A 26072-nucleotide genomic window follows, 5' to 3' on the forward strand; every position below is an offset into this window, starting at 1 on the left:
TCAGCTTTTTGCACAGGTAGAAGCTCTGATTGATGGGGCACAGGGATAGGAGAGGAGAATGGAGAAAACAAGTTTATAAATTTGACATAAGATTTGAATCGCAGCAGGAACTCTGCCAGTCTCCTTAGGCATAAAATTGGACTGGCTGGAGATATATACTGCATGTGTGATGTTTCAGCACTTATTGCTTTCATTATATCTTTACTTACTCAGTTAACAGACTACTGAACTTGCAAAATCTGGCAGACCGGGTTTTTTTTTTAAACAAATTTTATGATGGGGGGAGGGGAGGATGAACTGAAAAAAAAAAAAAAAAAAAAAATTACATACAAGATCTTCACCTGTTGTAATCCAATATAATTTAATTGATTTCACTGAGTTACACTGATTTTCTCTATTTGATGACCTGACTTAGTATTTTTGTTTTGCTTTAGCTTTTTTTTTTTCCTTCTGAACAGGCTGTATTGACATTTCTTTGTTCCTATTATTATTATTCCTTCTCCTTCCTTGTTTTGGGAATTATATGGCTTATTGACTAAGCAACATTAGAAAACTAACGTTAATGAGTCAAACTCTTCTCTAGTGCAACTTTATTTGGTTCAAGTAATATAGGGATGAATGAGTTCAGGAACTCCTCCAAAGAGGGTTATTGCAGATGTCAACTCCATAATGAAATTGAAGTCCACCACTTTGTTGTCATTACAACAGAAATCAAATGTTGCAAGAAGCCCAGTCCTTCAGCTGATGTGAGGAAACCTGAGAGTACTGAACACAAAAAGGTAAACTTATATTTCATTGTAATGGATTGGAACAAATCCTTTAATATTACCAAAAATGCATTTAATAATACTCCTGCTAGTGTTTACCCATTCTCTGTAGCACTCTGAGTTGTATGGCCAAGCAGAATGGCCATCTTCTCCACCGTACCTCTGTTAATGGCAACTGAGGGAGGGGCTTACTGACTGGTATGACATCTGTCCCAGAAGCAAGATGACACTGTGAAGATTTGACTCCTTAAAATAGCAGAAATGCAGCACCAGTCTGGATATGTCTCAGTGAAAACAGACTGTTATGGACAGGACAAAAAAAAAAAGAAGGTGGTTCCTAACCAGGAGTGTTTTGGGACAACCTTATTGTGGTCTTAGCAGAGCTGAAACCCTTTTTTCTTGTAAAGAGGCAGACAATGAGACAGATCTAAACAGCTGGTGCTGGTAATAGTAAAAGATGGGACTGCAGATGTGAAGAGATGTCTGCAAGTCCTGGGCTTTTTTGAGCACAAAGAATGATGCTGGACAGAAGATCAGAGGAACAAGCACCTGGAAAGTTTGTTCAGCGTCAGTGTCATTTACTAAGAAAAGGTCCGACACACACTAGACAGAAAACATTGTACCTTTTACTGTAGTGTTTAGGAGCCAAGTCCTGTAATAGCAAGGTACAGTAGAAACGTAGAAGACCAGATGAATTCTTCCTCAAAGCACTCTAGTCTATATCTAACAGTTGTTAATAATGGAAAAATATAAAATCAGCTGGCAAGTGAATCTTGTTAGGCAAAATCTCATTCCATACACTTAAATGATTGCTGCTCTGAGTTTTCAAATTGTGCTTTATGCATGGCTTTTTGTTATCTGGGTAAGCAACCACAGGGCCACCCCTGTGAGAGCCTCAGCTCCCTTCAGGGCTATATGCTACTGGCTGAATGCTCTCTGTTAGACTTGGGACATTTGCTTCCTGTTCCATATGGTCTAGATCTAAATGTTTTGTGAGCACATTACAGGTACAGCTTTGTAACAAGACTAGATTTCTGAGAAAGATCTGGTTTTGGACACAAATTACACTAGTAGGTTTTCATTTAACTCCAAACTAATGTGTTGGGTTTTATACCACACTACTTTTGCATAAAAGGGCTTATAAGAAAGATGGGTACAAACTTTTTAGCAGGGCCTGTTGTGATAGGAAAAGGGGTAATGGTTCTAAACTAAAAGAGGGGAGATTTAGGCCAGACATGATGAAGAAATTTTTTACACTGAGGGTGGTAGAACACTGGCCCAGGTTGCCCAGAGAGGTAGTGGATGCCCCATCCCTGGAGACATCCCAGCCCAGGCTGGACAGAGCTCTGAGGAACTTGATCTGGGTGAAGATGTCCCTGCTCATGGCAGGGGGCTAGAGTAGATGAGCTTTAAAGGTCTCTTACTTCTACGATTCTGTGATTCTACAGATACTTCGAAGTATTCAGTATCAACTGTATATGAATCTCTGATATATATTTGAGGAAAGTTGTGTACTTTTCTTAAACGGCATTTCTACTCATTTTTAAAAGAAATAAGTTAGCCACTGTGTTAACTACCTCTCTGTTATGGTCCTGAAGACCTGTCTGTCATTGTGGTATCTGAACAGCAGAAATATCTACCATGTAAAGTCTCTCTCAGGATATTACTAGAGGGAAAAAGGCAGTTGCCAATTCATTTTTTTTCCAGTTCATTAGTGACTCAAAGTCATTACCATCTGACAGATGTACTAATAGTTATGTATAGTTTTTAGTTATCTCAGTCTGGTTTCTAGTGGACAGATGTCCACATTCAGAAAAGAGGAAACTAAGTCTGACAACACAGGCACCTTCAGCAACTTTGCTGAAAGTTTTTGCCAAGAATGTAGGATCTGGCTGAACATCTGAACTGATCAGGCCTCTGGCTTATCTTGGTAGTCCCACTAGCAGAAAACAGATGGTATATGAGGAAGAAATGCTGTCCTCTGGAAGATGGTATATATTTCCTGGTAGGATTGAGAGCTTACATATTTCTCTGTGGCTATCAAACGAATATGGACTGTGAGTGATATTTTTGCTTCAAAGCAAGAAAAATAGCTTCATTCCCTCCAAAGAGAATCATGCCAGCAGCAGAGCTCTCCACTGCTCCCACTGTTTTCTTGATGCTTCATCTCATCAGGCTTCCAGGATCCGACAAACTGTCACACTGAAAAACGGGGAAGGGATGGGAGAGATTTTAATGCATGAAGAAAGCAAAGAAGAGTGTCAATCTCACACTTGCTGTAAGTTTTCCAATTACAAGAAAGGCAAAATAGCAGTGACTAACTAAATCTAGGTCTAGCTAGCCAGTTTCTTACACTCTTCATGAAAAACAAACAAACAAACAAAAAAAACCCCTGTACATTTAATCAAAAAGTTTGCAAATGCTTCCATGTGTGGAGTTAGATTGAAGATTCAAGACCAAACACTTGGGTAAATGTTAGGCACTACATGAACATGTGGTTGAGCAGCGCTGTGGCAAAAAAACAGGTTGTGTCCCAGTGCCCCAGCCAGGGAGCAAGGCAGGCTGGGGGACAGCCAAGGTACCCCAGACCTGGCCAACTGGCACTCCCATGGTGATGGGCTGATTGCCAGGCCAGGACATCTGCCCAAGAGTGGGCTTTGTCTCAGTGGAGTTCACGGTTGGGTCAGGCAGGAGCAGGAAACTGATACCTATGGTGTTGCTGGGGCACAGATCCCGCCAAAATGGGGTCCTGGGGCACGAGCAGGGGAGACTGGTGACCAGAAAGGCATATGAGTCCATCAAGTCACTCTCAGTTTCCCAAGGGAAGAGAGAGATGTCCTTTTTATGTCAACATAATGAAGGTCAGAGTTTACTTCACAACACACTTGAAGCATGAGCAGCCTTGACACTCTGGTTCACTTCCAGAACTTATTCCTGCTGTCACATATATGCAATTGCCTGTACAGTGTGTGTGGTACTTCACTCCTGGACTGTCTTCTGGAATATACTAATAAGTCCCCTTAAAGAAGAAACCCAAGTAGAGTTGCCAGGATAGTTTGCTTACAGGTGTGCTGCACCTGTAAGAACAGTCATCCCTTGTTTGACACCTGGTGCTTGGAATAACTCTGCCCTACTTCAGTAGTCCACAAACACGCAACCACCACATAATGTCTTCATGCCACACCCTAGATGTGACACTATGTCGCATTATATCAGGCTCTTTAAGCTAGAAAACCAGCAGTGTGGTCCCCTGCATTCCCAACTTGGCTTCCTCCTGTCACTCTGATCAAGTGATAACCACCGGTGGTGGTCATGATGGGTGCATCTGGTCTTGATGGATGCACCCAGCTCAAGGTTCAAGGTGAATTCAAGGGAGACAGATAACAGCACAATAGCCAAGGTGTAATTTATGATGATGTGATGATGTGCCCATCTGGTTACAGTGTTGGTCTGTGCCTGACTCAAGCTGAAGCTGGAAGAGCCTGGCACCTGTGGTTGGTATGCAAATATGACTCCAAGTCAATCATCTCACTCCATGAACAGGGGACAGCACATAGCTCTTTGAGCTTTCCTGCATGTCAGCAGGCTGCACATCAGAATCTCCTCTTGGGTAGGGACACCTCTCAAGGTTATTCCTTGAGACTGAGAGAATCCTTATGGCATCAGATACTTGGTAAGCAGGTTGGGAAAAACTGCACCGAAACTTTGTAATATTAGACAAGTGATATAAAGGATTGATTGCACCTATATAGTTCTTCAGACATAAACCATTGACCAAGTCTGGATACAGCTGCATCTAGACTCTTCTCTAGGAAGTTTAGGAGAGAAGGGGTTCCCTTTTTAACATCGTGACTCAACGGGGGGGTCTCCCTGACACTCCTGTCTGACTCTTGTCGCCTACACAGTAAATTATCCCGTGTACCTCACCATAGAATCTTGTTAAATCAGTCATATTTACTACCAAACTTTCTTATCAATAAACATATTGCTGCTTCTCTCTTATGAGTGAAGCACATCACTCCAGTTGTGACAAAAAAACACAGAGAAATCATCACGTCTTTTGACCACAAAAGTGATTGCTGAAGCTTAGAGAAGAAACAGACCAAATATTATTGTGGCTGGGACACAGATGGACCAGTCTGCACAGGCCAAGTCAAGATAGGGAAGATGTGAGCCCCACATACTGCTTCTGATCTAGCTGAAGATGTCCCTCCTCATTGAGAGGGAGTTGGACTAGATGACTTTCGAAGGTCCCTTCCAACCCAAATTATTCTATGATTCAGGGGCAACAGTCTATTGTGGCTGTTTTTAGCAGTGTAGATGATGCCTTGAATGCCGAGTGCCCTGAAGGATCGACAGAAGTGGCAGGAGCGTAAATAGGATAATGCTCTTATCCAGCTCTGCACCTGCTCCATACCAGATGTCCCTGCTCAGCTCTGGTGTGCCACCTCAGTGGCAGCAGCGTGGCCCGTTCTACAGATGCAACCGCTTAGACGTGTCACCTGCGGCAAGACCCGTGTCAGCAGCTTAGGCAACAATTCCCAGATATGTATGATATGTTCATCACTTCACTTTCCAAGTATGTTGGATCCTTAAAGATGAAAAATACTCCTTCTATCTTCCTCTATGGCAGTATTTGAGAACTTACAAATGTAAGGTTAGTAATATGAAGAAGTACTATAAACCAAATTTTTTTACTGAAATTGCATCTTTCTACAATTTTATTGTTAAAAAAAAAAAAAAAAAAGTATTTCCTAAACATTTTTCTTCTCTTTTGCCTGCCACAGACATAATTTACTTTTTTAGTTGGACAGGCTGGAGTCTGAGAAAGCTGGGAAATACAACACTTCAAAACGTTTTTTTAATGCCCATTTCAGAAGTTTTACATATTTTTTTCACTTAGCTTTTTTTCTGATAAATAAACAAAACTTGAATAATGATCTGAAAATGTCTCTGTAATGGTGAAATCGATGGTGAGATTAATCAACTGATACTACCAATTCTATTGATTGAAAACTGATTGAATTTTTCATGAGACAGGTGCACACATATGAATGTACTTGTCATTTCTGTACACACAGAGATATACATTTTTGCAGTTTGATGTTTTACTGTTCCTCCATAGACAAGAAAAACAATATATTTGTTTATCTTTGTTATGGAAAGCAGAGATTTTATGTAAAAAACTGGGCTGGTACCAAACTAACAAATAGAAGCCATCAAAAATTATGAGGTAAGCAATAGATGAATGGCAGATGCCAGGCCTGTAGAAACTGTAATTGTGATCAAAAAGTGACAAAACAGAAAAAGCTAGATAAAAGATCACTTTTCTTTTTTTATTTTTTTTTTTTTTTTAAGAGAGATAAGTTATTTTCATATTATCTGTGCAAAGGAATTTGTTAATTTATTTATGTTTACATTACGTTTTGCACTCATGACACACGCCAGCTTGGCAATGCTGGAAAGCAAAGGCTTAATTTTACTGATAAATGGTTCTGGGTCATGGTGGCCTTCAATTTCCTAGTTGTTTTGGAGGAAAAGGAAAAAAAAGAACTCCTGGTCACAGCATCTGAGGGGAAAAAAATAGTGTTGAAGTGAAATAGTCTTTCTTTCCTTAAAGAAGTTTTCCTCCCCTGCTTTGGACCAGCTGACAACATGTTCTTCCACATCCTCTCATTAAAAGTTCTTGCTGTGAAAATGGAGGAGAACACGCTGGTTCAAAATGACAATTACATTTTTTAAATAAAAGCAGCGTGTGCTGGGAGTGAGCACCTCTACCTTGATGCTCCCTCAGGACTAGTGCTGCTGCAAGTACAGCAAGCTACACCAAATCAGGACTTTTTACACTTTCGTTCAGCAGCTCGGAGAAGTTTAGTGTCTCTGGTGGATCTTAAAACACAAACCCCAGTTACTTTGCCTACATGGACAGATAAGTGTAGGATAGGAATGATGTGTATATTTTTTCCTTAAAAGTGCCTGCAGTCCTTATTGACCCTCAAAACATTAAGGATTTTTTAAAATAATGTAATTATCTATAAGTTGATGGTGATTTTGGGTTGCCTGTGTCAGATACAGAATCATTCTGCACAGATATTTTACAGTTATGTTTTCTGTTAGGTGATGATCACTGATCGCCTGCTGCTGACTTCTGAGGCATCAGGAAAAACGTAACAAATGAAGAAAAAATATTCTCAAATTAAGCATGAGAGACACTTGATAAAATCAGCACAATGAATTCAGTGATCAACCTGTGATGTCTGCATCCTGCACAGCGCTTGCTGCACGGTGGCAGAAGACAATTGCCATTTCTGCTTGGCCCCCTGTAAAGGTATTAGTAACACAAATGAAGAACTGCGAACTCCAAAATCAAACAGTGTGGGACTACCCCTGGAGAAATGTGAGGCACAAGGACCGCGTGGAGCCAGAACCCTCCTTCCAGGGCACAGAAAGGTTGTAGAGATAAAGAACTTTTCTGGAGAGCAGAGAGTCTCAGCTGGAGGATGTGCTGTGAAATCCTGGTCCTGCTGAGCCTCCTACTGGGAAACAGAGCAGGAGTGGACAACAGGGTGACCATGAGTCAGTAACATGTCCTTGTGGCCAAGAGGCCAACAGTACCTGGGGTGCATTAGGAAAAGTGTGACCGGCAGGTCAAGGGAGGTTGTTCCTCCCCTTCTGCTCTGTCCTGGTGAGGCCACATCTGGAGTTCAGGGTCCAGTTCTGGACTTCCCAGTTTAAGGAAGATGAGGAATTACTGGAGGGAACCTAGTGGAGGGCTACAAAGATGAAGAGGGGTCTAGAACAGCTTTCTCAGGAGATAAGGCTGAGCGAACCAAGCCTCTTCCGCTTAGAGAAGCTGAGAGGGGATCTTATCAATGCTGATAAATATCTGGGGGTGGGTGTCAAAAGGATGGATTAGACTCTGTTCAGTGGTGCCCAACAACAGGATGAGGGGCAACGGGCACAGACTGAAGCACAGGAGGTTCCATCTGAATACAAGAAGAAACTTCTTTACTTTGAAGGTGCCAGAACCTGGATCAGGCTGCCCAGGGAGGCTGTGGAGTCTCCTCTGGAGACATTCAAACCCGCCTGGACACGGCCCTGTGTGGTCTGCTCTGGGTGAACCCGCTTTAGCAAGTGCGTTGGACTAGCTGATCTCCAGATGTCCCTTCCAACCCTAACCATTCTGTGATTCTCCCAGTTAGAACCTTGAAACCTAAAAGTGCATCACTCTGCTGGCAGCTACGGCGCAGCCCAGCCCTCTGCACCCCCAGCAGCCATACGGCACCCAGCCAGCGCAGCCGCCATCTCGCCGCCCCATCATGGGCGCCGCCATCTTGCGTGCCGTACGGACAGCAACCGCATCTGGGTCCGCCCACTCGGCTGACTCAGGCCGGCAGCCATCTTAGTGAAGGGCCATTACAGCTTTAACTCCTTTAAGCAAGATGGCGGCGGCGGCGCCTCCGCCCCCATCCTCCTTTAAGCAAGATGGCGGCGGCGGCGTCTCCGCCCCATCCTCCTTTAAGCAAGATGGCGGCGGCGGCGTCTCCGCTCCATCCTCCTTTAAGCAAGATGGCGGCGGCGGCGCATGCTCAGAGCGAGGCGGCGGCGGGGCTCAGGGGGAGGGGGCGGTCGCTGCTCATGCCCGCCGGGTGTTGTGGCGGAAGGCTCGTCACGGACCGGCGGCAGCCATGGGCGAGACGGAGAAGCTTTACTATGTTTACAGCTGCGATCTGGACATCAACGTGCAGCTGAAGATGTAAGTGAGCTGCGGCGGCCGGTGCGGTGTGCGGAGCGGCGCGGAGCCTCCCGGCTCGGTGAAGGCCGGAGCTGCGCTGGGTCCCAAAGCCCGGCTGCCCCGCGGGAGTGCGGCTGCCGGGCGGCGCCGGCTCCATCTCCCCTCACCAGCACCGGGAGGTCTGGATGCCGGCGCCTCCCGTTTGCCGCGGGACTGCCGGGCGGAGGCAGCGCGGCCCCGTCCCTGTCCCAGGGGCCGCGGCGGCAGCAGGGCCGCGGTTTTGGCTCTGAACTCCGTACAGACCGTCACGGGCTTGTGTCCCGTGGTGCAGGGCGGTGCTTTAAGGCTAAGATTGATGCTAAAGACTCTTGATAACCTTTCATCTGCAGATGTCACGGGTCCCTCCTCAGCGTTCGGGGGAGTCGAGAACCCGGCGGTACTTTTTTAGAGTTGGGAGGGACCCACAAGGATCATGTACTCCAACTCCTGTCCCTGCACAGGACAAACCCACAGCTCACACCGTGTGTCTGAGGAGGTTGTCTGGTCTCTTCTTGAACGCTGTCAGGCTTGGGACCGTGACAACTCCCTGGGGAGCATGTTCCAGTGTCCATCACCCTGTGGGTGAAGAACCTTTTCCTAATGTCCAACCTAAACATCACCTGGCACATCTTCCTGACATTCCCTCAGGTTCTGTCGTTGATCACCACAGAGAAGAGTTCAGCACCTGCTCCTCCTCCTCCCCTTGTGAGGAAGCTGTAACCATGATGAGGTCTTCTGTCAGTCTCTTTTTCTCCAGGCTGAACAAACCAAGTGACTTTAGCCACTCCTCATACGGCTTCCTCTCCAAACCCTTCACCAACTTCGTAGCCTTTTACCTCCTTGTTTGCATGCTCCTTTGAAAGCAAGTTGTTCTTAGCCAGGGTGTTTGTTGTAGGTAGATCCAGCTGCTCCAACGTGTATGTTCTTCACTGGGTATATGCAGGCGCCCTTGTTGGAGGTGGTATTGTCACACTCTGATGTATTTGCTGGTTCATTTTTTAATTTTTCGAGATTTTTCTGTATCACAGCAGTCGGATGTTTGCATTTGTACAGAAGTGGTGTAGCTGTCTTTAAAATCTAGTATACCTAATGTTGCTACTTTAAGGTGTATTGCACTCTTTTTTTGAAAACTAACTTGGAAAAGTTTGTTTGGGGCTTGCTTAGCTTCCGAATGAAAGATGATATCCGAAGTCAGATGCATGTGTCCTCTTTGCTAATTCATCCTGCCTAACAGAAAATATAACTAAGATTTTTTTGTGCATCAAAGCCTATGGCGGCCTGGAATGTGCTAGGCTACTTTCTTGCAAGAAACTTGTTCACCTACTCTGAAGTATTTTTGTGGTACTTAAAGAATGTTGTTTGCTGGAAGATCAATCTTACATATTTTCCCATCACCACCACAGTTTCTTTTATGTTTTCACATGTGCATCCGCAGTCAGATATATAATATACATGATTGTTTTCATGTTAGTATGGCTGAGGCCTGAGAAATTCCATCCATTTACTCTGACAATATCATGCTGTAAATTTTCGCAGGCCTCTAATCAAGTTTGGTTTGAACAGCCTACTTAGTTGAACTTTGATTTTTTGTTGATTTGAGAGATGACTGGATTGGCATCCAAAGCTAGTAATACGTTTCACATTTCAAACAGCTTAAAAATAAGCTTTTTTGCACGTGTTTTTGCTTTGTGGGTTGTGTTTGTTGTTTGTCTGTTTTTCCCCACCCCCAAATAGTATTTGGAGCACATGTATGTTGATATTTGTTCTTTTCAATAATAAGAGCAGCATCTGTCATCTCATTGTTCCCCTGCTTAGGATACCTTATTTGATGCTGTCTTAAAATCTACAGGTTATGCTAGAAGAAGTTATGTCCAAACAAGTAATTCTTCCCTCCACTGCTCTTCCATCCCACCCTATTAAATAAAACTCTGTATTTGTTCATCACTTCACATGCTGAGTTCCTCTCCAATATCTGGATTTTGCTACTGGCTAGTAATGCAAAGTGATGATAGCCTCAATACTGGGTAATCTAAATATAGGACGTGGAAATAGAACAGGATTTTTACTGTGGATAAAATAATTTTTTGCATATTTATTTTATCTGTTTTCCCACCTTCCTTCCTGCCCTCCCCCCAGAGGAAGTCTGGAAGGGAAAAGAGAACAGAAGAGTTACAAAGCTCTCTTAGAAGATCCGATGCTGAAGTTCTCAGGACTGTATCAAGAAACGTGCTCTGACCTGTATGTAACTTGTCAGGTGTTTGCAGAAGGGAAGCCTCTTGCTCTTCCAGTTAGAACTTCCTACAAAGCTTTTAGCACTAGATGGAAGTAAGTGACTGCCTTTTATTTCATATTCTTCTTAGTTCCTAGAGCATCAATTACATAAATGTATCAGAATATTTTTATTTGCATCAGAAATACGCATTTTCTGTTGTCTTTTTCAAATAACTTATGTCTCTTTAAGTCTCTGTATGTTTAAGTGTTGCCCTGATAGCACAAAAACAATGGGTAAGAAATAAAATTGTTATGTGTGTGACTGGATGTGGGTCACTACTTAACTAAATTCTCGGACCTGGATTAGCACATTTTTATGCTGTTTACTGGACAAACTCATGTTTGGTACTTGGTCATTAAGCTAGAGTATTTTCCTTTGGTCTCTAGCCTTTCAATCGTGCATAAGGCAAGTATTTGAATGGTTAAAGCCCACAAGAAAATAGCCTGTCTGCCATTAGAAATTCATATTCTAACTAGAATCTGAATTGGGTTGAATAAACTAATACAAAATAACTTGAATTCCAGATCTTTATGACTAATAAAATGTATTTCTCTGCAGTTGGAATGAATGGCTGAAGCTCCCTGTGAAGTATCCAGACTTGCCTCGCAATGCACAAGTGGCTCTGACCATCTGGGATGTATATGGACCTGGTAAAGCAGTTCCTGTGGGAGGAACAACAGTCTCACTCTTTGGGAAATATGGGTATACTGCTTTTTCTTCTGTCATACAGATTTAAAGCTGGCTTGTGAATAGTAAGGTAGCAGTGTTTTCAAGAGAGTTTTTTTATGGTTTTGGGTTTTTTAATATTTTTTTTTAAACCAGGTAACACTTTCATATTTGATTCACTCTATTTCTTCTTATGTGTAGTTTCAAACTTTTTACAGTGTTGTAGAAAAAAGAAAAAAAGTCTTAGAATGCCAAAATGTAGGCTTTTTTATTTTTTTCTCAACCTGTAAGCTGGATTTTAAGGTAGCAAATGCTGAAATCACTTTATATTTATATTTTTGTGATGCTTGGATGCCAATACTCATTGCTTAAGATAATTGATTTAACTGGCTTGCAATTCAGCTGTTAATGTGGTATTATTTATAAGGATTAAAGTGTAACTCAGTAAACCATGAATTTTCAAAATTAATCATCTGTATTCTAATAGAGGGTGAGTTTGGTAAATTTGTGGATGGTAACACCAAGATGGGAAAAATTACAAGTGTGCTGGAGGATGACAGTACATCAAAAAGATCTTGGCTAAGTGCAAAGGGGACTAAAAAAAAAATAAGATGCAGTTTAAGGAAAAGTATGAGGTGCTGGTACATTTTGTAACTGATTGTAGTCAAATATAGAATGGGGAGCAGCAGCCCAGGAAAACAGAGTAAAAGACGCGGATTTTACAGTGAATCTTAAGTTTTACACAAGTCAGCATTCTGATGCACTTCTGAAATCACAGAATCACAGAATGGTTAGAGTTGGAAGGGACATCTGGAGTCCAACCAGCTTGCTAAAGCAGGTTCACCAAACGAATGTGTCCAGGGCTCCAGACCCCTAGTCATCTGATCTCCGCATGAAATGTGCAAGCAACATGTAATATATGAACAATCTACAACTATATGCATCAGGGAAAATGTTATATTCTCCTTCTCCATACTTGTCCACTTGACTAGGATATGTTCAGTTCTGTTTAAGTGATTTTAAGCAAGCTGCTGACCACTGATTCAAAGGGAGTCCGTGTCCTGAACGTCTAGCAAATAGGTGTGATGGAGGAGGAGTAAAGACTGGTGAGGCTGGAGAAACAACTATAGGAGCACATTTCTAGTATGTAAGTAGTATTGGAAAATAGGGAGAAAGAGCCTTTTTTTTGTCTTGTCAGTGGATAAGAAGTAATTATGCTAAACTGAAGTTCAGGTAAAGTTAAGGTTAGCATTAGGAAAGCTGTTCTAGTGATACTTGAATGCAGAAAATGATTGTAGAGATAGGTTGTATCTCTGTCATTGAAGATACTGTTTTGACAAAAACAGTGACATGGTTTTAGGGCAGAAAATGGAACTGGATCAATTGCACTGTTCCTCAAAGACTCCTCGTAGGTTTTAAAGCGTTAGAGAATTCTTAAGGTATAGTTTATAAACAAAATATACTTTTCCTTCCACCATATGGGGCCTGGGGAAAGTAAATGGACAGAAAGACGCAAATAATATCAAAATTTTGTATTTACTTGTAAATGGAAACCCTTGTAGTAGTTAGTATTCCACAAAGTGATGTGTGGATTGAATGTAAACATTTTTCCAGTTCTGATTACCCAAAGTTCTTAGAGCTAAGAGATCATCTCTTACTGGCAAAACTAATGAACTTGATTTCTTGGGGCATTTTTCAGAGGTGGATCAGCAGAAGTATGCAAGGGTTGCAGGGTTTTGCAGAGGAAAGGTGTGGTCAGTTACCCTTCAAAGTTTTGTTCACTGCACAGTTTCAGTTACCAATTCAATTTCAAGCATAGATGGAGAAAATGGTGTGCTGAGGGTTGGTGTTTGTTTTTGTTTTTTTTCCTTTTTTCAGCTGGTAGCTCAAAAGGCAGCTTTTTATTAGTTGACCTTCAAGTGAAACTTAGGTAGCTTTTTAGTTGATTTTTTTTCAGACTGTCAGACCTAAAGTCAGTATTACAGTTTACAAGTCAAGAGGAATACTTTCTGCTTCATTACAAATAATAAGAATATGAAGGTCATGCTCTGTCCTCAGTTTGTGTTTGTACCACCTCACTGACTTTGGGAATTACCCATTTTTCTTCCACTTGCACAATAAGTTATCTCAGACTTACTCATTTTTGTTTGAATTCCGTGTACCAATAAAAATGAAGGCCATAAAGGGCATAAGGTGCAAGGTGCTTTTGCAGTTCAGTTAAATTATGCATGGCAGCACATTTTTCTATGTTTGGCAAAGGAAGCTCCTTCATTTTCTTGCAGCTGCTGCTGTACTTTAATTCCTGACAGCTGTGTTATTTTGAATTTACTGAAGCAGTTCTGCATTTTTCTCTGCAGTATGTTTCGTCAAGGAATGCACGATTTGAAAGTCTGGCCCAACGTAGAAGCTGATGGTTCGGAACCCACCAAAACTCCTGGGAGAACCAGCAGCACAGTCTCTGAAGATCAAATGAGCCGCTTGGCAAAGGTGATGGAATAGCAAGTAACCTTTAAGTTGTATGTGAAAAGCTTTCACTTTCACTGGAGGGGAATGAAGACAGGCTTTTCATGTTATTTTCTCATGTGAAAGCTGTCTTCGTTTGATTGTTTAGATATTTCACAGGATTTTTATGAATGAGTAAACTAAATCATACTCATTTACTTCTGAAGTGTTTTTAAAGGGAGACATTTAAATACCTTTTAATATATATATAGCATTCTGTTGTTAAAACATCCTAATTCTTTGTAAAGAATGAAAATCTGAATGTTCCTTGAAGATGCTCGAAGCTAAAATTCCATCAAGTTGAGCAAGGGATGCTTCTACCAGTAACTTGTGAGGACAGTCTAGTTTCTTTCAATAGCTATCCTTTAGATGTAACACTGATATAGTGTTCGGACATGTATGACATTAGAAAGAATTTGAGTAGAACTTCAAAAGTTGACCAGTATTAGTGTTTTCTTCTCCCGGCTTGATGACAGTGTATTTTTGCAATCAAACCTGCTTCTGAATTTGATCAGTAAATGTTAGTTTTTTGAAGTGTTTTACTAGCTGATCTCTCTTTCTTCAGATAAGCTTAGCCCAAGGTTGCTGAATGACTTGACCCACTTACTTAGTGTACTTTCTTCTTAATCCTGAACTCCTAGCTTTCGTCCTCACCCTTTTCCAGTGAAAGATAGGTCCAGTGCCGTAAATATGTCCATTTTCTCATCTAGAGATTTATCACAGCCATAAAAGAACTTTCATTTAGAGTCTCTCTTTTATTAGTCTAGCTCACCTTGAATTTATAACGAAAAACTCATTAAAGCTTTCTGCCATTGGTGCTGCCCCATTTCTTGGTCATAGTAGAATAAATCCAGTGCAGCCTAAGGAAGCTGTGTAGACAGAGACTAAATATCAAGTCTTTGTAGTGATGAGCTACTGAAAGTCTAGTGCAAGTATCTGACAAAATGTAAAGTCTGGACAACTCCCAGCATGTAGCAAATCTTAAACCTTCTATGTGTTTTTTTCATAGTAACCTCATCTCCTTGGAGGAAGCACATTGTTACTACATCTAGTGCATTCTCCTACATACAATGTTCCATTCATATGTTGTCCTAGTACTCTTTGCATATTACACAGTATCACAGTATGTCTGGGATTTGGAAGGGACCTCAGAAGATCATCTAGTCCAATCCCCCTGCCAGAGCAGGAACACCTAGATGAGGTCACACAGGAACATGTCCAGGTGGGTTTTGAATGTCTTCAGGGAAAGAGACTCCACAACCCTCCTGGGCAGCCTGTTCCAGTGCTCCATCACCCTCACTGAGAAGAAGTTTGTTCTCGAATTTAAGTGGAACCTCTTGTGTTCCAGCTTGATCCCATTACCCCTTGTCCTATAATTGTTTGCCACCAAGAAGAGCCTGGCTCCACCCTCATGGCACTCACCTTTTATATACTTATAGACATTAATAGGCTCCCCCCTTAGCCTCCTCTTCTCCAGACTAAAGAGACCCAGCTCCCTCAGCCTTTCTTCATAAGGGAGGTGCTCCACTCCCTTAATCATCTTGGTTGTCCTACGCTGGACCCTCTCCAGCAGTTCCCTGTCCTTCCTGAACCGAGGTGCCCAGAACTGGACATAATATTCCAGATGGAGTCTCACCAGGGCAGAGTAGAGGGGAAGGAGAACCTCTCTCGATCTACTAACCACCCCCCTTCTAATACACCCCAGGATGCCATTGGCCTTCCTGGCCACAAGGGCCCAGTGCTGGCTCATGGTCATCCTGTTGTCCACCAGGACCCCCAGGTCCCTTTCCCCTACACTGCTCTCTAATATGTAATTTCCCAACCGATACTGGAACCTGGGGTTGTTCCTGCCCAGATGCAGGACTCTACACTTTCCCTTGTTAAATTTCATCAGGTTATTTCCCACCCAACTCTCCAGCCTGTCCAGATCCCGCTGGATGGCAGCACAGCCTTCTGGCGTGTCAGCTACTCCTCCCAGCTTAGTGTCATCAGCTAACTGTGTTAAAAATACAAAAGTATGGCATGGCTTAGCTGTGTGTACTGTGCAAGCAATTTTTTCCAGTTCCTTTTTTTTTTCTCAATGATTTTGTGTTAGCATCTCTTTTAAATTATGATTTTGATATTATTTTTTATTGCTCTGAGCAATTTAAATGTTATTGTGTTTTTTCATGCAGCTCACCAAGTCTCATCGACAAGGTCACATGGTAAAAGTGGACTGGCTGGACAGACTGACCTTTAGAGAAATAGAAATGATCAATGAGGTGGGTCATCTGCCTGCTTAGGATATTAAGTGTAGACACTTGTGCTATTTTTCTTCAACTGCCAGTGTATATGATAAAAGGAAAAAATAATTATTTACATTTCCAAAGTTGATTTCACTTTGCCAATAATGAGAATCAGAATGGCTTGGGTTGGAAGGAGCCTTTAAAGGTCATCTAGTCCAACATCTTCACCAGATCAGGTTGCTCAGAGCCCTGTGCAACCTCGCCTTGAATGTTTTCAGGGATGGGGCATCTACCACCTCTCTAGGAAACCTGTTCCAGTGTTTTGCCACCCTCATTGTAAAAAAATTTCCTATTTCTAGCCTGAATCTCCCATCTTTCAGTTTAAAAACATCACATCTTGTCCTATTGCAACAGGCCCTGCTCAAAAGTCTGTCTCCATCTTATGGGCCCCTTTTAAGTATGGAACAGCCGCAATAAGGTCTCCCCAGAGCCTTCTCTTCTCCAGATGAACACCCCAACTCTCTCAGCCTGTCCTCCCAGCAGAGCTGTTCCAGCCTCGGATCATTCCTGTGGTTCCTCTGGCTCCTCTCCAACAGGCCCATGTGTTTCCTGTGCTGAGGACCCAGAGCTGGACCAGCATTGCAGGGGCGTCTCACCAGAATGGAGCAGAGGGACAGAATTACCTCCCTCTACCTGCTGCCCACACTCCTGGTGATGTAGCACAAGATACGATTGGCCTTCTGGTCTGCAAATACACATAGCTGTCTCATGTCCGATCTTTCATCCACCAGTTTCAAGTAAACTTCATCACAAAAACCAGAATTTATGAATAATTTGGAATAGCTTGAAACAATTGCTGTTTACTATAACTTACTTAACTCTAAGGTATATAGTGTGATGGGAACCTTTTTTGGACATATAGTCTGTTCTTTGGTTCTACACCTGTTCAGCATTATTGATTTTTATTTTAGATCCTGAGGAAATGCACTTGTAAGATTGGAATGAATATTTTGAAAAAAAGTAGTTAAATACCTGAATGAGGTGTTAACCCTCATTGGGCAAAATCACCCCACAAACTGTTAACTTGATTATGCTCATCTTGCACAACAAACTCCATTGCTTCTGACTTTGCTCTCTGAGATTTTTGTAATCTTCTTTATAATTAGACCCTGGGAATCAGATTATTTTTGAACTTGGAATTTGTGTTTTTATAAACCCTTATGTTTGGTGGTTTTTTGGTGTGTTTTTTTTTGGTTTTTTTTTTTTTGGTTGTTGCTTTTTTTTTTTATTTTTAGGACTCAGCCTATCTCTTTTTTAAGTAAAAATACAGAAAACTAAAAATGATTGATTACTAGCACTGTGCCTTAAGTACAGAGGCACTTTACCTGTGCTGGAGAGTCAATCCATTATTAATGCATTTAAATGAACTTGAGTTGCTCATTATTATTGGGAATGCTGCTTTTTTTATTAAATGCACATTCCTGGTGATGGTTATGTATAACGTCTTTCTTGTTTCCTACATAGATTTTAAAATTCTAAGTACTTTTTTTAGGTAAAGCATTTAAAAGACTGCATACATGGTCAGTTCTTCCTTGAAATGTGTTATCTAAAATGGTGATTTTTTTGTTGTTGTTGTTTTCGTTTCTTGGTTTTTGACTCTGATATGCATAATTGTGTGTTATTATTTTTTTTAAAAAAGACAAACACCAAAATCCAGCTGTCATCTAGTTATTCTTCATTGCCTTTTTTCAGATCTTTAGCACACAGTTTCAACCCACTGATGAAAAGAATATGATTTTATCTGTTGCATGTGGTTGTTTGTCGTGAGGGGGAAACGTAAGGAAGTAAGAATGTCAGAAAGAAGGTGATATGGTCTCAAGTAGTGCTATGAAGTGATTAACTGAATAATTGCTACAACAACTGATAATCTAACTAATCAGTTACTGCACAAATGAAGTAGGGTAATTGCTGTACTGAGAATGCCGAAGATTGATGCACTCTAATATATGATACACATCTGTGGTGGTTCTCTTCTCAGAGGGAAAAACGAAGTTCTAATTTTATGTACCTGATGATTGAATTCCGTTGCGTCAAGTGTGATGATAAAGAATATGGAATAGTTTACTACGAAAAGGTATGTGCCTTGCAAGCTTTATGATCTTCTTCAAAAAGCAACATATGCACCTAAAATGGATAGAGTTTTTCTGCTGAGGTGAAATATTCTGCTGCAGGATAGCGGCAGACAGCTGTCAGTGGCAACTGTTTATGTACATACAAATCAAATAGTACAGATGCAACAAGATTGCAGAAGTCAATAATTCGTGTAATGCAGTTCAAGATTACAGAATTTAATAAGTGTGAGGGATTAAAAACTTTTTTGATTTATGGTTCCTTCAGTCATCCAGCAGTACTTTCAGAGTAGCTGTGTGTAATATGATGTCTTATATCAGGAGGATGTGTACCTGTATTGATTGGTAACTTTATAAAAGGTAAGTTATTAAAACTTCACACGGGAGCTCTGCTGGTTAACATTTTATCTGAAACGAACAAATATAGAAGTTTAGTCTTTCAGGATGAAAAGGTTTTGGAAGTCAATTAAGTAAAAGATTTGTGGATTGGAAAGTCTGTCCTCTTTTACTTCTGTTACAAAACAGATCTCTAAAGCTGTGCCTTCAGTGGTTATTTTATGAGTTCAGATTTAATGGAATGGAGGATTAACAGTGAGTTTAACAGTGTGGCATTGAAAAGCTTTCTCAGTACTTTAACCTGTGTATTGTGGAAAGACTCAATGCAATAGAAAAAGCAGTATACATATAATCTGGTTTCAAAAAAATTTGTCAGTGATTGACTCTTAAAATTTCAGCACGTTGAGATTAATCAAGAAATTGGTTACTGGATGATGCAGCTTTATGGGAAAAACAAAAGTAGAAAAAGAGACCAGAGTCTTGTTGAGATCAGAAGCAGTGATTTTTAAGCAGCTTGTATTCTGAGAATTTTAAACAATCAGTAGTTCAGTCCAGAAAACATTAAACAATAAAAAACAGATGACAAGTATTTCTATGTATGTAACATTAGCAGTTGATATGGACAGAAGAACTGTGGTCTAACTTAAGAATCTTCAAGAAGGTTGTGAAAAATGTAGTAGTAAATTGCAAGAAGTGAGATTCCACAAAAAAATTCTGGGAAGGCACGGAGCAGAACCTGTCTCAACTATATGATCTGTTGCAAGTTCAAACTTGTGGATGTTTGAACAAAGAACTGTTTAAATTATATTAATCTAGCCCATTGAATTAAGGTGTTACTGAATATCTGAAACTATTAACAACAATCATTTTAGAACTTGTAACAGAGATGCCACTTCAGAAGAAGCTCTTAAGGTTCTTTTTAAAATAGCAAAAATGAGTGGTTGTTTTAAGAGGTTTTCTAGAACCTTGTAAGAGGACAGGGAAAGCTGGAGAGGGTCCTGGAGAGGCTGGAGAGTTGGGTGGGGAATAACTTAATGAAATTTAACAAGGGAAAGTGTAGAGTCCTGCATCTGGGCAGGAACAACCCCAGATTCCAGTATCGGTTGGGAAATTACATATTAGAGAGCAGTGTAGGGGAAAGGGACCTGGGGGTCCTGGTGGACAACAGGATGACCATGAGCCAGCACTGGGCCCTTGTGGCCAGGAAGGCCAATGGCATCCTGGAGTGTATTAGAAGGGAGGTGGTTAGTAGATCGAGAGAGGTTCTCCTTCCCCTCTACTCTGCCCTGGTGAGACCACATCTGGAATATTGTGTCCAGTTCTGGGCCTCTCAGTTCAAGAAGGACAGGGAACTGCTGGAGAGGGTCCAGCGCAGGGCAGTGAAGATGATTAAGGGAGTGGAGCATCTCCCTTATGAAGAAAGGCTGAGGGAGCTGAGTCTCTTTAGTTTGGAGAAGAGGAGACTGATGGGTGACCTTGTTAATGTTTATAAATATATAAAGGGTGAGTGCCATGAGGATGGATCCAGGCTCTTCTCGTTGGCAAACAATGATAGGACAAGGGGTAATGGGATCAAGCTGCAACACAAGAGGTTCCACTTAAATTTGAGAAAAAACTTATTCTCAGTAAGGGTGACAGAGCACTGGAACAGGCTGCCCAAGGAGGTTGTGGAGTCTCCTTCTTTGGAGACATTCAAAGCCCACCTGGACATGTTCCTGTGTGACCTCACCTAGGCGTTCCTGCTCCAGCAGGGGGATTGGACTAGATGATCTTTTGAGGTCCTTCCAATCCCAAATATACTGTGATACTGTGATACTTTTTACAGGTGCAGTCTGAGGAGCATGGCTACTATGTGGCTTTCTGTCCTCTTGGTGCTCTTATTTGCATAGTTGAATGTGCCCTTCCTAAAAATGATTTCTCTCCCTCACCTCCAGAAACCCACCATTGTAGGTGAATTCTTCCTGATTTACACACAGTTTTTTTCTTTGTCATCATTATTGTTTTAAAGATATGCGAACTGTGGGAAAGAACATTCAGACTTGAAGCATACAGTGTTGGACTGAGACCAGTTGTCTGAGGTTCAACAAGGCCAAGTGCCGCGTCTTGCACTCAGGTCACAACAACTCCATCAACGCTCCAGGCTTGGGGAAGAGTGGCTGCAAAGTGCCTGTGGGAAAAGATCTGGGGGTGTCGATTGACAATGGCTGAATATGAGGCAGCAGTGGCCCTGGTGGCCAACGTGGCCACCAGCATCCTGGCTTGTATCAGGAACATTGTGGCCAGCAGTACCAGTGCAGTGATTGTGCCACTGTACTTGGCACTGGTGAGGCCCCACTTTGAATCCTGTGTTCAGTTTTGGGCCCCTCAGGACAAGAAAGATGTTGAAGTGCTGGAGAGAGTTCAGAGAAGGGCAATGGGGCTGGTGAAAGGCTTGGAGCACAAGTCTGATGAGAGGCAGTTGAGGGAACTGCGGCTGTTCAGCCTGGAGAAAAGGAGGCTGAGGGGAGACCTGATAGCTGAAAGCAAGTTGTAGCATGGAGGGTGTTGGTTTCTTCTCCCAAGTAGCAAGTGATAGGACAAGACCAAAGGGCCTCAAGTTGTGCCAAGGGAGATTTAGACTGGATATTATTGCTGGAAAGGGTTGTTGAAACAGGCTGCCCAAGGAAGTGATAGAGTCACCATCCCTGTAGAGGTTTAAAAGATGTATAGGTGAGATTCCTAGGGAACGTGGTTTAGTGCTAGTTTTAGTTTATGGTTGGATATGATGATCATGAGGGTCTTTTCCAATCATAAAGATTCAGTGATTCTATAATCTTTATTTTAACAGATGTTTCTGAAGCATGTTAGAAGTGCATAGAACAAAATGACTGAATTGGCTGTTCTTGTGATAATAAAGTAGCTGAATGGGTAATAATACATATTAAAGCTATAACTAGCTGCAGTTTGAGGGATTTGTTGTTATGAAGTAGCTTTTCAACAAGTTCTTGACCCTTTTCTGGCAGCAGTAGGAAACAGTACATAAATTAGTGCCTGTGTTCTCAGTTTTGTCATGCTTTCGATGACAGCGTACAGTATATATATCCAGCATCACCAATCCAGTATATTGAGTCTAATGAAAGTTCATTCTGTTGTCACCTGCCTGTGACTGATAGTTGAAGTGGAGATTACTTGTCACAGTTTTGTTGATAGATTTGTTTTCCAGTGTTTACGAAGAACTAGCCTGCTAAACAGTGGCTGATAGAAATTTGAGATTCTTTGACTCAGCATTCAATTACAATGAAGTCAAGTGACAGTGGCGCTTTCCATGGTCTTTTTTAACTTGATACAGCATTCAAGACGTGAAGTGTATTAGTCTGCTAGTAATGAGAGCATTGCTTCTGATTCACTATTTAGGCAAAAATTCAGTGTGACTTTCCAACTGCAAATAATAGTAGCATCTATCATTAACTTTTTTTTTTGTGCAGGTTGCAAGTGAAACCTTTGTATGAATAAATAAACTGATAGCACTGCTGCTTTGAGTTCATTAAAAAAGGCCTATTATCAGAACCTTTTTCATGGCTCGAAGGAAAAAATAGTAATGTCTACAGCTCTCAGTGTCCATTTACTTTTTGTGTGGGAGAAGCTGGATTCCATTGATGTTACTCAAAATGATGTTTTAACTAAATAATAAGATAAATAGAATCTCCTTATTTACTGATGTTGTGAAACTGACTTTAAGGAAAGTATAAAGAACTTTGCTGGTTCAGAAAATTCTGCAGATTTTGTCGACTTTCTTAAATGGACTCTAATAGTTACATAAAGTCACACACACTGACCAGTGCAGTGAAATACCACTGAAGCTTTGTGACATACCAATTTAAAGCAAGTTAATGCAGTTTTAGTATTTATGTTGCTTTTGTTTCCCAGTGGCAAAACAGCTGGTCATCTCAGGTTTTGGCTGTGCTAGCAAGTAACACAGCCAAGAGGAGCTGATTTGTAGAGCAAAGGAGTTGTTGCTTAAGGCCCAGTGTCTTAGTGCTTGTACTTGAATGTGCTTGTACTTGAGATTAAGTTTAATCAGGTCCTGTGGGCTGGATGTCTGTTGGCAGTTGGAGGATGTTAGAAATTTCTGGAACTTCCGTGATGTTAACCAAAATTTCTACATGGCAATGATCAGGAGAGACACTTCAAAAGCATGCGCTTGAACAAATTCGGATTCTGAATTAGAACTGAGGCTCAGGCATTGGTATGATTTAGTCAGTTAAAGTGGTCATGGTCACAGTGATCCATGTGATGCTCTCCAAGTATGACAGACAATTAGAACAGAGTGTTAATCTAACTGGAAAGCAAATTAAACAACTGACGTCCTTCATGGGCAAACTAATGCCATTGTACCTTCTTGAGGATTTTACAAAATACTCTGTTTTGAAAATGTTATTAACTCCTGACACAGTAATTTGTCTCATGAATGCTTGGCAAAACCTGATTTCATAGCAAGTTTTGGTTAAAGCTTAAGGCTTGGCTTTTCAGCGTAATCTAACTGCATTTGAGGAGTTTAAAGAACCGTCATTATAAAATTTGTTTTGAAAGGTTAAAAAATGATGCCTGCAATAAGTTTACAAATAAGTCTTTTAACACTTGAAAAAATCCCCTGTCTTCTTTTTAGAGGGTATTATAAACATTTTGATCAAAGCACTGAAAGGTTTTGTATATTTTTTTTAGTTTTGCAAGTAAGCAAATATTAGACAATTGTGCTTTTGTCACTCTCCTCATAGTAGGTACTGAGTTAGTAATAGCTGTTCATAGGCTTTTGGTTGTGTGGTTGGTGCTCCGTTTTTACCAGCTTAAAAGCTTTTTCAGACTTTTCTTTTACTTTTTTTTTTTTTTTTAATCTGAATGTTTTCACCAAGAAAAAGGTGTAGTAGTATGGGTGTTATTACTGCTGCTTCCTGGAGAATCCACATGGAGTATGGATGTTATAAATGCTTCAGTAGGAGCTTGGACATGTATTAGGAGCTAGTGAATTCACTGTGTCAACTTTTTTTGCTACAGCATTTTTACGTGAAGGGTCTATATGGAGTGGAAACTTGTTTGTCACTGAGGCATTGGTAACTCTTCAAGAAAGGTCAAGTCAGACTGCAGCCTTGTTACGGTGTTGATTAGGAGGAGAACCAATTAGTTAGAAATCAGTCTGTCATCTCTTATCATCAGATGTGTTTATTTTCAGAAGGATTTTCTCCCCCCAAAAAAATTTCTTCTTTTTTTTTTTTTATAATTTGATTTTGTAAAACTAGTATGTAATGATCTGAAAAGCATAAAAGCAAAGCCAAAGCAGAAGGAAAAGAGAAAAAAGGAGGGTGGGAGCAGAAGCAGACCTGAGCAAGTTATCTCAAAACCTCACTAAGGAGTGAAATGTTGATATGTCAAAAAACTTTATTCTTAGCTGAAATTTACTGCAAAATACATGAGAACAAACTAACTACAAATACAGCATAGCATATATTATGCTGGTGTTGTCTTGTTTTTTCTGTTTTACACTGTCTGTTAAATGAAATGTTCTTCTGTAGATCATGTCAATTAATGCTTATTTATGCTTCTAAGGGAAAAAAGAAACAGCTGGGTTTGACTGCAAGAGGTAAACAGAGATTTTGTCATGTGCTGGCAGGCTTTGTATTTTTTACCTTCTGCTTGGTTCAAAGAGGCAACTTTTAACTTCTCCTTTCCCTTATTTATGCAGCAACAGGATAGATTCCCCTAAGGAAAACCGGCAAGTTACTGTCGTACTGCTCCAGAGCAGCAAAGTGTGGACTTCCATAATACAAGAGACTGTCATGCTCCATGTGGAACCTGTGATAGATAGGCACACATATATCTTCCTAAATCCTTCTGTGTTGTACTAGTAGGAGATATTTTCTGCAACATGGTTGTTACTTCTAGGAAATGCTTTGGTTTTGCTGGAAATACAGACCCTTATTTGGTTCCTCTTTGCACTTCTAGAGGACACATGTAATGATGATGATGACGTCAGTTTATTCACTCACCTGTGTGCCAGCATGATAGTGAGTTGCCAAGCTGCGCCTTCTTGGATGAACTTTCTTTTGTCTTGCCACCTTGTTTATCAGCTAGCAAAAATTCAACAAGAAAAATAATCCAATTCTTATATTCTGTTTCCCCCTTTATAACTAGTCAGCAAGGTGCAGTTGCATCATTCTTTCACTATAGTATAACTCACAAAACTTTACTGTGACATGTTTGTTTGGTTTTTTTCCCCTATAAACTTGACATGTCTAATATGCCTTTAACTTTTTGTCATTCAGGATGGTGATGAATCATCTCCAATTCTAACAAGTTCTGAAATTGTTAAGATTCCAGATCCCCAGATGTCTGTGGTAAGCATGCTCCATGCAATGCAGTATTTGGTATTGTATTGCTGAAGTTTTCATAAATGGGGATGAAAGCTTGCCTGTATTGCTGTCTTTAATATTTAAAAATTCCATTGGAAAGATGTATTTGACCAGTTGAGAAATATCAGTGGGTTTGATTTCTGTAATTATGTTTTTCCTACTGCTGCTAGAATAATACAAGAATTGACTTAGTGCTTATGTTCATCTCCTTCTTTCCATACCTGATCTGCTTACTTCTGAGGTGTAGGAGAACAGAGAAGGGGGATTGTTGGCAAAAGAGGTCAGAGGGTGGGAATATAAGGTGAGAGGGAGTTCAAACTTGTGGTGACTTCATCTGTTAAAATATTTTTCTCCCTACGCTTTCTTGTACGTTGTCTTTCATGTAGACAGTGCCTAAGTACAGTTCTAGAAAAGATTTCCATTATTGTGGATGCCAATTCAGTGGAACTGGTATTGGCAGCTTTGGGAACCTTAATGTAAGTGGGCTTCTACTGGCGACACTGTTTGAGCACCGTGTAATCTAACACTGCAAGAGCAAGTCTGACAATGCTGAAAACTGCCTTGGCTGCTGAAAACTCGCTTACACCGTGGCTCCTATTGTGGCTCCTACTGTTGCTAACATGGCATTAACAGTGGGAAAACTTTCTGAGAAGTTTTTCTTGCATACAAAGCTTTATATTGCAAACATCCTAAAAATGTTTATGAAGCAGCTAGCACATTTGCGTGCTGTCTGAATCACAGATGTGTTGATTGAAACGCCTGCATTTTGCAGCAGTTCACCAAAAGGCAAGATAAGGTTTGTATATTGTGTGAAGTAAAAAATAAAAAGAAACACAGACCTCAAAATCCCCAACAACCCTCCACATAAAATGGAAGGAGTTTTTGTTTTATAAAACAACAACAACAACAAAAAAAGTCCAGAGGATGCTGTAGTTTGAGATGTGAATTTTAACTCTCATGCATTGTTCAAGATACTGATGAGTCTTTGCTAGTTGGTTTCATTGCAGTAGAGATTTTC

The 26072-nt window shown here is 41.0% G+C and overlaps 1 protein-coding gene across 6 annotated transcripts in view; it reads left to right on the top strand.

The window, feature by feature from the left end:
- Positions 1-8394: 8394 nt before the first annotated feature.
- Positions 8395-26072, top strand: part of PIK3C3 (phosphatidylinositol 3-kinase catalytic subunit type 3) — a 70404-nt gene continuing 52726 nt past the window's right edge. For 5 of the 6 annotated variants that reach the window (XR_013923514.1, XR_013923515.1, XM_080362142.1 and 2 more), the window contains exons 1-8: positions 8395-8523; positions 10678-10866; positions 11372-11515; positions 13837-13966; positions 16156-16242; positions 18245-18340; positions 24968-25039; positions 25441-25530. Coding sequence is in view for 4 of the 6 variants with exons in the window: in XM_080362142.1 (XP_080218268.1) it covers positions 8456-8523; positions 10678-10866; positions 11372-11515; positions 13837-13966; positions 16156-16242; positions 18245-18340; positions 24968-25039; positions 25441-25530 (876 nt within the window). In the remaining 2 variants the exon portion in view is untranslated. The remainder of the gene's footprint in view (positions 8524-10677; positions 10867-11371; positions 11516-13836; positions 13967-16155; positions 16243-18244; positions 18341-24967; positions 25040-25440; positions 25531-26072) is intronic. The other variant, XM_080362144.1, reaches the window with a different exon arrangement.

The sequence above is a fragment of the Nesoenas mayeri genome, assembly GCF_963082525.1.
Source record: "Nesoenas mayeri genome assembly, chromosome: Z".
Lineage (NCBI taxonomy): Eukaryota > Metazoa > Chordata > Aves > Columbiformes > Columbidae > Nesoenas > Nesoenas mayeri.